General features: G+C 36.0%; 1 protein-coding gene across 18 annotated transcripts in view; it reads left to right on the forward strand.

Moving 5' to 3' along the window:
* CREM (cAMP responsive element modulator) overlaps positions 1 to 15,260 on the forward strand; it is a 72,133-nt gene that overhangs the window by 27,497 nt on the left and 29,376 nt on the right. For 8 of the 18 annotated variants that reach the window (XM_030321240.1, XM_030321242.1, XM_030321237.3 and 5 more), the window contains exons 4-6: positions 10,488 to 10,634; positions 13,480 to 13,577; positions 13,938 to 14,080. In XM_030321240.1, the coding sequence (XP_030177100.1) occupies positions 10,488 to 10,634; positions 13,480 to 13,577; positions 13,938 to 14,080 (388 nt within the window). Of the gene's footprint in view, positions 1 to 4,442; positions 4,959 to 10,487; positions 10,635 to 13,479; positions 13,578 to 13,937; positions 14,081 to 15,260 lie in introns of those variants that run through there. The other 10 variants (XM_030321245.1, XM_030321251.1, XM_030321243.3 and 7 more) reach the window with 4 other exon arrangements.

A 15,260-nucleotide genomic window follows, 5' to 3' on the forward strand; every position in this document is an offset into this window, starting at 1 on the left:
GATGGTTAGAGTGGTAGCAGTTAGGCCAGTGGTTGCCATTAGGCTTTAAGACGAAGTGGCTTATACTGGTTTAAAAATACATTGTATTAGAAATTCATTCAAAAGTAATATAAATCTACTGACTGTGCTCAAATAGGCCTCCAGAGGGTATAGAAAAGGAAAGATAATTTATAGTTGTTTTATAAGCAACATTCTGCTATGATGCCATGAACTTTCTTTAATTGGTATGTTTCATGCTCCTAAATTAAAAAAAAATTTTTTTTAATGTTTATTTTTGAGAGAGAGAGAGAGATAGAGTGTGAGTGGGGGAGGAGCAGAGAGAGAGGGAGACACAGAATCCAAAGCAGGGTCCAGGCTCTGAGCTGTCACCACAGAGCCTGACGCGGGGCTTGAACCCACAAACCATGAGATCATGACCTAAGCTGAAGTCAGATGCTTGACTGACTGAGCCACCCAGGCGCCCTATGCTCCTAAATTTTTATATTTTGGATTTCTTTTAGGGATTTAAAAACATTGCAAGAATTTCTTTATGCCATTTTGCCTCTAAAAACCTAAATTATGATTTATTACTAGACTTCAGAGTTCATGTTAAGACCAAGTTTCATTATAATGCTTTTTTTAGGAGCAAAATTCTTTGACTTGCCTGTGTATGTACTCTGACCTTTGGACTGAAACTGAAAAAATTTAAGGATGTAATTTGGTCTAGTCATATTCTGTCACTGATTTGGATTTTGAATTTTGTTAACTTCCCACCTGAATTTTGAGGAGGACTTAAAAAGTATTTTAACCTTTGCAAATCAGAGGATTAATACGTGTAAATTAATTAACCTCTAAATTCGTGACTAAATTATTTAAATGAAATGCAACAATAATAAAAATAACAAAAGTGAGTATTTACTGCATGCTCAGTATATGCCAGGCACTTGGGCTCTGTCCTCATAACAACTCTGTAGAAAGGTACTTCTTTCATTCTTAGCACTTGTGGAAAATAAGTTATAGAGAGACTGAATAACTTTTCATAGTTCACACAGCTAGTTAGAGGCAGAGCCAAAATTAGAACCCAGTCAATCTGGTTTTAGATTTCATTAAGCAGTCTACTTGTAATACATAGGGTACTCTGTGTTGAACCAGACAGTACCTTGGAAATTCCATAATAATGGAATATAATAAATACATGTTATATATAGTTGCTGTATACACACACACATGCAGTACTATGCAGTATCTATTACATATAGACTGTAAACTGTTATTCCTTCATTGTTCAGTGGCAGATTAAGATAGTTCCATTTTTTTTAAGTTTATTCATTTTGAGAGAGAGAGAGAGAGAGAGAGAGCATGTGATCAGGGGAGGGGCAGAGAGGGAGAGGCAGAGAGAATCCCATGCAGGTTCCACGCTTTCAGCACAGAGCCCAATGCGGCACTTGATCTCAGGAACCGTGAGACCATGACCTGAGCCGAAACCAAGAATCAGACTCTTAAATGACTGAGCCACCCAGACACCCCAGGATAGTTACATATTTAGATTCCAACCCAGCTTTTCATCTGGGGTGTGTGAAGAGCATAGAAAATTTAAATTTTATCCATTTTGATGTATTATTAATTATTTCCATGTTATATCTAGCGCCAGTACCCATTTTAAGTGTTGAACCATAACTCTGGGCCAAGAGCACCCAGAGTTTTAGAATTATATTTTATAAGATGATGAAGAAATCAGTCCCATTGCCTTTGGTACAATCAATTTATTGAATGCTTTCCTGCCAAGAAGCTAGTTAGTTACTATATCCACCAAATATGGGGCCATAGTTATTTATTATTTTTTGTGTTTGGTAAAAAAATACATGAATCTGCAGTCTTAACAAGTTTAAGTGTACAGTTTAGTGGTGTTAAGAATATTCACATTGTTGTGAAACAGATCTCCAGAATATTTTCATCTTGTAAATCCAAAGGTCTGTACCCATTAAATGCAAACTTTCTTTTACCCCTGCTTTCACCCCTGGTAACCACCACTCTACCTTCTGTTTTTATGAATTTAACTACTTTTAGATACTTCATGTAAGTGGATGGATCAGTATTTGTCTTTTTGTGAATGGCTTATTTCACATAGCATTATGTCCTCCAGGTTCATCCGTGTCATAGTATGTGATAGGATTTTTTTCCGTTTAAAGGCTGAATAATATTCCTTTGTGTGTGTGTGTGTGTGTGTGTGTGTGTGTGTGTGTGTGTGTGTATTTACACCACATTTTGTTTATTATTACTATTTTTTAAAGAAGTTTATTTTTGAAGTAATCTCTACACCTAATGTGAACCTCGAACTTACAGCAGGAATCGCACATTCTTCCAACCGAGCCAGCTAGGTGCCCCTGTTACTACTTTTTTTAACGGGGTTTTGTATTTGCTTTTGTTTTTGTTTTTTTTGCCAGTTCAGTACTCTTTAGGAACTTACACCAAGTTATTGCTTGAAGAAACAAAATAAAATAATTCAAGTGAATTGCAATTTGCTTTATAGACATTCTTACAAAGAGTTTTTTGCTCAGAAATAAAGATTAACCTGAAGTTTGGCTAATAAGTGGTTTTCAACATTCGTTCTGTGGTTTCTGGCTTTTGGCATATACATTTCTTATTCATTATTAGAAATGATCTGTATTATTGTTAAGAGTAGTTTCAATATTTATGATTCTTATATCTGCTCAGTAAATGCCATTTTGGGCTCAGGATTTCACTGCAGCTTCATTAGGTGTGCTTATTTGCATCTGGCAAATATGTAATTATAATCAGTTTTAGTTTCAGTCTTACTGAAACCAAATATAAAATTGATTTTTAAAAGTTCTCAAGTTAAAAGAATTATGACTTCTTTAAGATAATACTCATTTTCATAGTGCTTTTAAAATGTAGTATGATTAATGAAGCACATCTCATATTGGTTAGCATAAAAAAATGATGTTCCGGGGCGCCTGGGTGGCGCAGTCGGTTAAGCGTCCGACTTCAGCCAGGTCACGATCTCGCGGTCCGTGAGTTCGAGCCCCGCATCAGGCTCTGGGCTGATGGCTCGGAGCCTGGAGCCTGTTTCCGATTCTGTGTCTCCCTCTCTCTCTGCCCCTCCCCCGTTCATGCTCTGTCTCTCTCTGTCCCAAAAATAAATAAAAACGTTGAAAAAAAAAATTAAAAAAAAAAATGATGTTCCAACTGTTACAAATAGGAAGTTCAAGATACTATAAGGATCAGGTAGGAAAAACAAATCAGCTAGAACATTGTTTTTCAAAGGCTGAAGAACCCCTAATTTTAATTTGTGCTCAAATGATCCTCCCTGCTTATTTGATGTATGTATAATCAAAATAGACTCTGTATAATTGAGAATGACTTGATTCCAATATTTGCTTTGCTTTCAAGAGGAGAATTTAAAAAAAATTTTAGTTTTTATTTTTATTTTATTTCATTTTTTATTTGTTTTGAGAAGAGAACGAGCGAGATGCAGAGAGAGAGGGAGAGAGAGAATCCCAAGCTGGCTCTGTGCTGTCAGTGCAGAGCCCAATGTAGGGCTTGATCCCACAAACCCATGAGATTATGACCTGAGCCAAAACCAAAGAGTCAGATGCTTAACTGACTAGGCCATCCAGGAGCCCCAAGAGGAGAATTTTTTTAAAGAGACTTAATATTCGGCCATTTATATTTACAGTACCAGAAACTGTGACCCACTTCCCCCTTCTTATAGTATTCAGATTATAGATTTCATATAGTATCTGTTTATGCCCCACACACAATAAAAGCATGTGAGACAACAGCATTCCCATGGAGTTCTCTTTAGAATTTTAACATAGTAGATATAAAAATCTGAGTCTTATGTGCTAAGTGTGTTATCAGTAAATATTTGAAATTCCCAAGGTAAAATTAAGTAAAATTTAACTGTGTTGAATTTTGTAGTCTGTTAGCCACACTTAAAAATAGAAAAAAGAAACTCTGTAGGAAAGAAGGACACTAAAAATGAGACAAAGTCTATATTTTCCATTTTGTGTTTTCTTCATTTAGTACAATTAAGAACAACTTTTCATTTTTTTAATGTTTTTATTTATTTTTGAGATACACACACACACACACACACACACACACACACACACACACAGAGTGAGTGGGGGAGGGCAGAGAGAGAGAGAGAGAGGGAGACACAGAATCTGAAGCAGGCTCCAGGCTCTGAGCTGTCAGCACAGAGCCAGTCACGGGACTTGAACTCATGAGTTGTGAGATCATGACCTGAGCCGAAGTTGGACTCTCAACCAGCTGAGCCACTCAAGTGCCCCAAGAATAACTTTAAAAAAAATAAAATGAAATATTTTGCATCTTATTCAGGTGTTCACTTTTATAATATTATCTCCCTGATTCCAACCTTAAAATATGTGAAATATTCTGTAAACACTTTTTTTCTCATAGAAGAAACAAACTCTTTTAAGAATCTTGTTTTAATACACAGAAATCAAGATAGTTTCCCATCTTCTTGCTTAGAGTATTAGTAGATTTTAATTGTAGTCCTTAAAATAGGTAATGTGTAGATTTGATTTCTCAGGAGCAGAAGTGACAGTGAGATCTGCTATGATGTGAATTCACATTTTTTCCCACCCTTTATTAACTGTCTTGAATGCAGGCCCAATAGCTCTGTGACGTTTGCAGCTGCACTATGACATCATAAACCCCATCATAAGGGAACCTGGCTACGGATTGGAGGTAGTCCACTAGGTGCTAATCAAGTGCTGTGTTACAACATTGTGAGGTTTTCCCAGTTACAAGTGTCGTTATAAGGATTTTTAAATTATTATTGCAAAGCCAAGTAAGGCTGTCGGTTGCATCAGTTTAACTTCAGATCAACTACTGTCTAGTGGGGTTGGTGGTGGATGTGGTGGCATCAGCATAATCTATGTTTCAGGCATCCAATAGAAGAGGATTATTCAGGGGATCTGGAAGAAAAGGTAAATTATGTCTACTATGAGTTCATTCTACACACTTTTTGAGCCTCATAAAAAGAGATATAAATATGAAATATAAAATATACCCATTTTATTTTTTTGTTTTTTGAGGAGCTGGACTGTTGGAATGTGATGAATATACTCATAGATCTTCCTATGGCCTTCTCCCTCTCTTCATTTAAGCTTTCTATAAAAGCAACTGTTCCCTCCTCTGAGAAGCTTTCCACAACAGGTATATTTTGATTAGCCTCCTTCCACACTACCCCTGCCTGTCACTCTCTGATCTCTTACTCTGCTTCATTTTTCTTTGAAGAATTTAACACCACCCAAAATGATACATTTGTCTCTTCATCTGTTTTCTGTCTCCTGATCTGGGAGAGCAGAAACTTTTTCACTATCTCCACTGTCTAGACTGGTCCACATGGCAGGCTCCCAATAAGTATTTGTCAAGAGAATAAAAGAATGAGTTAATTCATAAGTATGACTTGTTTCTGTGCGATTTTTTGTGTGTATTTAGCCTTGGAATGAGTAGTTGACATTTATAAGAAATATTTCTCTATTTCTACCTGCAGTATGCATATTTTAGTTCAGATGAACTAAAGTTTATGTCCCTTTACCAATGTCTTTTTAGGAAAGACTTTTAATTCTCTTCTTTTTCCAGAGCTTCTTTAGAATTCTGTTTGCACATTATGAATAAAGTAATTATAATACTTTTAATAGATTGCTCTTTTTTAGTGTTGCTCAGATCTTTGTTTTTTTGGCTCTAAGGCATCAGTCACACAATTCTCCTTCTTATTAGCATTTTCACTTCGTTGCCCTACCATTGCTTTCAACCTGGCCTACCTAAAACTGAATCTACCACCTGACACAAAACAAAAAGATGCTTCTTTATTTACCCACTTTTGGCTTTAGAACTTCCATGCATGTTCTTGAATCATTGCCAGTGTTCGTTCTATGCCACCTGTGTACAATACACCACTTCAAGATGCTGTATATTCCACTTGTGGCCCATGTGATCAGTATAATATAATGATAATACTAAGATGTAAATGTAGGGAGCCACATGAGGTTTTGTTGTGTTTTTTAATGAATAACGGTGGTTTAGCCTATTAACTCTACCAGTTCAGTGATAGGACTAATACTAGTCACATCAGTTTTGGTAAAATCAATGGGAATAGAATGTCTGAATATAGAATGTCTCTAGATCTAAGGGGTTTTTCTGTTTTTGTTTTTGTTTTTTTTCCCCAAAGATATATCTTAATTCTAACTCTAGGGTATGTCATTTCTGCTGGTTCTCTACGTGTATTTCAGCAGTTTAACAAAAGAGCTGACCTGTGAGCTTTTGCACTGCCCAGAGTTTGGACATAGAGAAGTTTCACTGTAGTTATAGAATTCCTATAACTCATCTCCAGAATTCTAGGAATACCGTTTATATTAGCTCCCTTTCCACAGCAGGTATTCTTGACACTAAGCCACTTTGATAGAGTGATTATTTAATAATTTAAAATCTTGAAAATTATACTTGAAAGGTAAGTAAAGCAACTTAGAACATGATTTATATTTATCAAACCTGTATGAATCTTTCTTGAGTTGTTCATTCTTCAAAATATCTAACGTCTTTGAAGCTGGATTTCCAAAATTCAAAACTTCTGCTTAAAAGCTTGAATTTTATCACTGACCATAAACACTGTCAGTTGTTTTTCTTGAAGTGATAAGCTCACTTCATTTGCTTTTAAGAAAATGTTTTCCTAAAGCTCAAGTTTGAATAGCATAATTTGTTTGGCTATTGGCCATTCTTTTGAGAAAACTGATCTGCCATCTCAATCTGCAGGTCCAGTCTGTAATACTTATAGTACCCTGGGGTATAATTCATATTATATTTTACTCAGTCTGACATCTGAACTCTCTATCAGGGTTACTGGATATATTGGTTCCAGCTGTGCTGCTGTGGTGTAGTTGATATCACAGCCTGCTGTGTTGCTCAGTTCTTTACGCTGTGAGCCAGGGCCTAAGAGCTACGTTGGGATACAGCAGCAGTTTTCAAAGTGTGGTGTGCACAACCCTAGGAGAGACTCCAGGAGACTTTCAGGAGGCTTAGGAGGACTAAAGTATTTTCATAATAATGCTAAGGCTTCTTTTCCTTTTTCTCTATATTGATACTTGCACTGATGGGTGTAAAAATAGAAGAGGGTAGGGGTAAAGCTGTTGGCGCCTTAGCATGAATCAAGTCAGAGGCATCAAACTATACCAGTAGTCATTGTGTTCTTCATGGACATTCTCTTGCAGTTTTCAAAAAAATAGCAGTTTCACTTAAAAATACCCTGGTGAAGCAATAAATATTACCCATTGTATCAAACCTTGACCCTTGAGTACATGTTATTTTAATATTCTGTGTTAGGAAATCGGTATGTTTACTGAAAGCATTTCTGTGTAGTAAAAACTGACGGTGTTCTTGAAGAAAAACACTTGAGTAATTGAGTGGCGAGATGAACTAGCTGGGTTTTTTTCCCATAGGACATCAGTTTTCTTAAAAGAATGGCCAATAGCCAAACTATGCTATTCAAACTTGAGCATTTGGAAAACGTTTTCTTAAAAGCAAATGAAGTAAGCTTGTCACTTCAAGGAAAACAATTGACAGTGTTTATTGTCAATGAAAAAATTTAAGCTTTTTAAGCAGTTTGAATTTTGGAAGTCCTGCATCTACCATTGTGAACCTGATAGTTTTTCAGTATTTATAGTATTCTGATGAGATTGATGTTGATTTTAATGAATGAGATTTTCTGATAAAGTATCATGAAATGTGGCCGCATTTGGGAGATCTGCTTAACTGAGTGAGCCAATATTTTCCAGATAACTACTGCATCGTGTTACAGAATCATGCATGGGATCCATTCAAAGTATAAGACTGGTCAGTGGATGTAACTGATATGGTTCCAGATTCCACATTGCAACTAATCTTTATGTGAAGCAACCACCTGTTGAGTTTTGGTGTAGTAACAAAGAACACTATCCACATATTTTGAAAAAGCTATTATATTACTCTTCCTTTTCCAATGATATGTCTGTGAGGTCCAAATTTTCTTCAGGTATTGACTAAAATAACATATTGCAACAGATTCAGTGCAGAAGTAGGTATAAGAATTTAGCTGATTTAAATTAAACCAGACATTAAAAGAATTTATAAAAAAGTAAAGCATTGATACTCTTGTCACTAATATTTTGTTTTGGAAATGTAATTATTTTTAATAAAATGCTATTTATGTTAGCATGTAATGGAATTGTTATTTTTAAAATGTAAAAATGTTTCAGTTTTCATTTCTAATATGATAAATATCAATGCACATAACCAATGGTATGCTGGAGCTGACTTGTGAGAGCCAATTATGTGCATCTTTTTCCAACTTTATGTTCAGTGTCATCCATTGGTAACTTGAAATCTGCCACAGTAGGAGTTTTTACATTATGGAAATCAGCAAACCTTTCAAATCAAGGTTCTCCTTTCCCAAAAACTGATTGACAAATGTTGATAGCACCCTACTGGATATAAATCACATAAACAAAAGCTTTTTGAGTCATCAGTAATTTTTAAGAGTATAAAGGTGTCCTGAGAGACTAAAAAGTTTGAGAATTATTTGTGTGGTGAAAAGAATACCTTTTGGTAATTGGCCCACAAAGGGGTGGATGCCCTTTTATTATTCATACAGCTTTGTCTTTTGTGCTGGTTTGTCATTTGTAAAACAAATCCTCCCCCCCCCCTTTTTTTTTTTAACTTCTAGTTATTAAATTTATCGATTCTATTATGGCATGATCTTTTTCTTTCCCCAAAAATCTAACGTAGGCAATAATACTGCAGGGGCAGGTGGGCTGAATTTTCTCTGTGGGCTACATTTTGGGTGTCTCTGCCCTGTTCTGTTGGTTATGCAAGCTCATATCAGGGCCTGGCTCAAGTTGTGGCTTCTACACAAAGCCTCTACTTACTGTTCAGGCCCATGCTGATCTTTCTATTCTGTACTCCTTGACTTTCATGACCTGTACAATGGAGCAATTAGTTCTATACTGTTTGGTGTGCTATTGTTTCTTAGGTGTTAGTGTTGTCAATTCTACTTTATACCCTAGTGCACCCAGTACAATGCTCACCACATAGGTTCTCTTGCATGGATGAACAATTTCTACTTCCAAGTTACCGAAGAAGTTTGCTTTCTAAGGAAATGATCTTGTAAATAAATCTTATTATTTGTTATAAACCCAGTTTTTAGTAATTGCTTTAAAGTATAAGTAGATTGGAAAGTAGATTGGTGTTTTTTTTATATATATATATATATATATATATATATATATATATATATGAAATTTATTGACAAATTGGTTTCCATACAACACCCAGTGCTCATCCCAAAAGGTGCCCTCCTCAATACCCATCACCCACCCTCCCCTCCCTACCACCCCCCATCAACCCTCAGTTTGTTCTCAGTTTTTAACAGTCTCTTATGCTTTGGCTGTCTCCCACTCTAACCTCTTTTTAGATTGGTGTTTCTTAATGTGAGGCACTACACAGAGACTTCCTTCAAAGTTTGTTTTAGATCTTGTGGTTCTACTACCATTCATGATAGAAGCTGGTAGCTTATTTCACTTATTTCATATCCAAAGTCTTTGGTTCTTGAGTAGGTTATAATGAGTAGTGAAACAGTAAAAGGAGGCAAAGTTTCTAAGATTACATTGGCCTATAGGATTGGGTTGTTTACTCAGTAGAAAACTTAGCAGGTTTTAAATCCAGGGGAGTGGAGGTATTGTGTTTTGCTGGTACAGGTCTCTGTTGAAAGCACTCAGGGGTGCTGGGAGATGGCTGTACTCTGTGCAAGCTGAATGATGGTTCTGGCCCTCTTCTCTAGATGCTTGAGCTAGCAGGGAGGGAATCTGTAAGAGGGCCATACCAGCTCCAAGGCATGTACTTTCTCTGGATCACACACACTAAGGGCATGAGGGGTCTTGGAATTCCTCTGGCCTGTGCCTTTTTTGTGATTATGGGGGGATAACAGTAACTGATTTCCATTAGCATAGAGACAAGGCATTAACTTGCATCTGGAGTAATACTAGAATGTGGCAAACATTTCATTTATTAAAAAATAATTCACCACATTTAAGTTCTGTCTCCAGTTTCTCTTAGGAAGTTAGGTAGTTTATACTCTGGCCAAAATAAGGATTCACTGTTGGTAGTCTTGAGGTTGTAGTGAGGTAGTTTAACTGCTTTAGAACTTTGCGCTTGGAACATTCTTCGCCAGCGAAGCATGGGAACTGAAAGTGAGGAGCATGGGTTCTTTAATATCTATCACATCAGAGAATGACTGTTCAGCACAGTAACCGCCTCCTAATGGTAAGTACCCCAGCACGCTCATCGTTTCTTAGAAGCAGAAGAAAGAAAGGAAGAATTGGCCAGTCCTAATAGTGATTGGTATTTCTTTAAAAAACAAAAACAAAAACAAAAAGAACAGAAAATGATCCAGCCTTAATCCTCAATGATGATCGTTTTTGCAGGTTTCTGTAGCTGGATCAGGCACCGGAAGAGGCTCCCCAGCTGTAACTCTAGTGCAGTTACCTTCGGGCCAGACTGTGCATGTCCAGGGAGTAATTCAGACACCACAGCCATCGGTTATTCAGTCACCACAAATACAAACTGTTCAGGTTAGCTTCCTTCCTGGATGATTGGTCTTTGACTTTCTTCAGTTTTTTGTTTTGTTTTTTTTCCCTTTTACGAATTCATTTACCATCTTTTTTTTTCTTTGTGTAGCTTTTATGCTCAAATCTTTTTATTAGAAGTTTGGAGGAATTTCCCTTTCCTATGTGGAGTGTGTTGTGCCCTGTGAGATACATAGATTTGACCAAAGATTTGCAGTTTGGTTGTTAGCTCTCAATTTGCAGAATGAGTAATTGTCAGATGAGTAATTCTTTGAGTTGTTGCTCTGTACTCAAGCACAGATTTATTTGGCAAAGCTCTCCAGTGGTGCTTAAAAATATTTTGAGGATTCTTTGGCAAAGATGTCTGATAAACACAGTAAAGATTATAGTATTGGCTGTTTTCATGAATACTCACATTAGTAGGTAGGTGGAAATTTAAGTTTATCTTTAATATGTGTAGTTTGTAGGAAACATAGGATATTATTGTCACCTTGGTGTTAGACTTCTACATCACGAACCCCTCTCAGATGAAACCTTGGTTTTTGTAGACAGGATTATTGTGGTTATGATCTGGAGATCTATTTTATTATTTATTATTATCAAAGTTGGTCACAAATCCTTAACATTTCTTGAACCTAAAACATTTTTTGCATCAATAGATATAAATTAAGTATGCATTTTTTAAAGTTTTTATTTAAAAAAATGTTTTTAATGTTTATTAATTTTTTAGAGCGATAATGTGAATGGGGGAGGGGCAGAGAGAGAGGGAGACACAGAATCTGAAGCAGGCTCCAGGCTCTGAGCTGTCAGCACAGAGTCCGATTAGGGGCTCGAACTCACAAACCATGAGGTTACGACCTGAACCAAAGTTGGATGCTCAAATGACTGAGCCACCCAGGTGCCCCAAGTTTTTATTTTAATTGCAGTTAACAGTGTAATTTTTGGTTATTGAATTTATTTCCGTTCCTTTTTTATTTCAGTAATTATCCTTTAAATGTTGAAATTTACTTGAACATAGTTGATGACAGAAAGATCTTGAGGAAAACATAGATATGCATACTTAATCTCGTCCCTTGCATATTTGAGTACAGCTTATTGCAGAATAATGAAACAGTTTGCAAAATTATATTTGAAGTAATAAATCCACATTCATTAAAAGCTTAGCTATCTTTCCTACACAGGTATCTTTTCAAAAGAGTAAGAGTCATTCTTAGCAGTCTTTTTTTTGTTCTTTTCCATAATGACTCTTGATTCCAAGACTTTCTGAATCTTTCTGACTGTAATTATAAAACAAGAAAGTCTTTCCACTCTCCTTTTTGAATTATGACTTCTGTTGGGGTGCAGGTATTTCTACTCTAGTTTTAACTTGGCTGCTGTTGGAAGAAAGTATTACCTTATATTCAGTAAGCTTTTTTGGATTTTGTTATGTGGATGATTTAATTGTCTTGGTAGAGGTAAGTGCCAGTGGATCTTGTCTTAGAATTCCTACTTGTTGAACAGTGGTCAAGTCACTTAATGTCTGTACATGAACTTTGGCTTCACCTTTCTAAAATGGTTAAAATAGTATCCTACCTCACATAAGGGGTTAGTTATAATTATATGAGAGATGTGTGAAAGCCCAGTATAATGTGGTAAATGTTTGGTGGTGATACATGATTGTTGATTGCAACAACATTTTTTCTAAGTTCTATTGGTATGTGTGCTTATGTGTGGAGTGCCTATGACCAGAGATGTATAAGATTGTATGTGTAGGTGAACATAGATGTACATCAGCGTGCCTTGGGAAGTATATATTCCTGCTCATATTGTTGACATGTTAATAAGTTCTTTTGATTTTGCCCAAATCAAACTTTCATATAATTATAACAATAAGGAAAGTGAGTTTTATAAACTCAGAACTACCCTATGCCCTGAATTATAATGGCTAAATATATTGAGAACTGTCATGTTGTAGAGATTCGTTATTTTAGTTTTCACCCTTTCCTTATAATCATGTTATTATCATGTGACTTGAAAAATGAAACCTTACTTAAAACTCTGACCTTTCTTTTAAGGAGAAATTCCTTATTTTGACTTTCAGGAGTTACCACCATCAAGCCCCAACCTTCTTGATATATAAATCCTAACTTTAATCAGGCTTCTTAATTTTTTTTAGTATTTCTTTTTTTTTAATGTTTATTTACTCTGAGAGAGAGAGAGAGAGCGAGTGAGCAGGGGAGGTGCAGAGAGAGACAGAATTCCACTCAGGCCCCACACTGTCAGTGAAGAGCCCAATGCAGGGCTTGAACCCATGAACTGTGAGATTATGACCTGACCTGAATGAAACCAAGAGTCGGACGCTCAACCAATTGAGCCGCTCAGGCACCCCTTTACTTTTTTATTTGCTTCTTTGAACCTATCTAATGTCTAACTTGAAGACCTCTCTCAAGTCAGCTGTGGTATTGTGAAGAGGGCAGTGAGGTAGAGATGCTTTATTTTGCCTCTCAATCCCCTGCTGGATTTGTAAGAGTATGTTCAAGGTTGAGATCTTAGGTCTTATGTATCTTATATTTAGTCCTTTCCTGTGAAGCCTCACCTGCCATTCCAACGACTTTCATTTGCATTTCTGTACTATTTATTATCTGTCCCATTCCTTTCCACACATACCTGCTCTACAGTTGAAATGTGTATGTCTGTGCTCCTTTTCCTAATGCCAGGTGTGAGCTGCTTTAGTGTAGGTTCTGTGTGTTCTGTTGCTGGATGCTTTGCCAGCAGCTGGTTTAGTACTGCACACACAGACCCTTCAGCACCATTTTTTGATTGAAGGAGGTCATATATTTTATGATGCATTTCAGAAACTTTTGTATTATAGGTAGCAACGATTGCAGAGACAGATGAGTCTGCAGATTCAGAAGGTGTAATTGATTCTCATAAACGTAGAGAAATCCTTTCACGAAGACCCTCTTATAGGTAAGTCTCCTACTGTAATGATACTTAAAACAAATTTTTTTTTAATGTTTATTTATTTTAGAGAGAGAGTGCAAGCAGGGGAGGGGCGGAGAGAGAGGGAGACATAGAATCAAAGCAGGCTCCAGGCTCTGAGCTGTCAGCACAGAGTCCAATGCTGGGCTCAAACCCACAAACCGCGAGATCATGGCCTGAACTGAAGTCGGACGTTCAACCGACTGAGCCACTCAGGCGCCCCTGTAATGATACTTTTTCCTAAAAAGGAGAATAATTTTATATCAAAGCAGTTAGTCCATTATAGCTTTTTTGTTTTAAATCTCATTCAAATATCTTAATTATTTCTGTTGTTTAATTATGTTTTAGAAAAATACTGAATGAACTTTCCTCTGATGTGCCTGGTGTTCCCAAGATTGAAGAAGAAAAATCAGAGGAAGAAGGAACGCCACCTAACATCGCTACCATGGCAGTACCGACTAGCATATATCAGACTAGCACGGGGCAATACAGTATGTATGCTGCATTCGATATGGTACAGTGCTAGCTTTAAGTCTTTTCTAGTTACATTGAAGCAACTTGGGTTCAGCATTAAACTGTTCCATTTTAAAATGCATCATAATATCCAAACTATGTATCATAGAATGAAAAGTAAATGTTAAAGAAGTAAGAGATTTGTACTGACAGCTGTCGTATACTTTTGAAAAGTCAAAATTTTTTGACTGAATATAGAAGAAAACTTTTGGGTGAAAATAAAGGGAGGGTTTGCCTATTTATATGTTTATATTCATGTCTAGTAAAAGTTTAAAACTTACCTGTTTTTTGTTGTCTTTATAAGATGCATGTGAACATAAGCTATAAATGTCTGTATTTCATTCTTGTTGGCTTTTGTTACCAACAATTACATATTATGCTTCCTAATCTAAAAGAGGTACATAATGTTTTCTAAATTATGTTTTAAATGTAATTATGTTTTCACTACTCTTTGTTAATTTGTGCTGCAGCTTTTTCTAGAAGAGAATGGAAAAATGATTTATTTTTAAAAACTGCAGCCATTGGACAGATCATTTTATTTGAAATTTTAAACATCAAAAGCTGTAAATAAACAGATACATTCACATTTAGTCTTGTGCATTTTAATGGGCTGTTAATTCTGTGCTTTTTGCTCTAATTAAAGCACTAATTTTTTCCCAAATCAAGTACATTTGATATACATAAAAATGCTTTAGTAAAAAAATAAGAGCTAGGAAGAAAAGAAAAAAGGGGGAAGAAAAGCCAGAAAAAGGACAGAAAAAAAAAAACCATCTTTAAAAAAAGCTACTTAGGTAATGGAATATGTGTGGTAATAAGTACTATGTTGGTTTAAATATGATGGTAAGATTTTTTACATATGTCTTCTGTTTTCCCTTTAAAAAAAAGTAATACCTAGAAAAATTCTCAAATCTTAAGATGTGGCTGTTAAACTATAATCCTTAATATGTGAACAGATCTTATGTAGTCACTAGTTTTTTTAGAGGTTTTTCTTTTGGTGGTGGCAGATTTGCAATATTAAACTAAATCTCCCTTGGTAATTGTGGTTCTTCAGGTAGCTCATACCATGATACCTAGCAGAATTGGGGTATAATTTGTCCACAGCCTCTATAGGGTGCTGAGTGGACATGTCCAAAGTCAATGTTAGGAAAAGGAAACTCC

This window comes from Lynx canadensis, chromosome B4, assembly GCF_007474595.2.
Source record: "Lynx canadensis isolate LIC74 chromosome B4, mLynCan4.pri.v2, whole genome shotgun sequence".
In the NCBI taxonomy this organism is placed as follows: Eukaryota; Metazoa; Chordata; class Mammalia; order Carnivora; family Felidae; genus Lynx; species Lynx canadensis.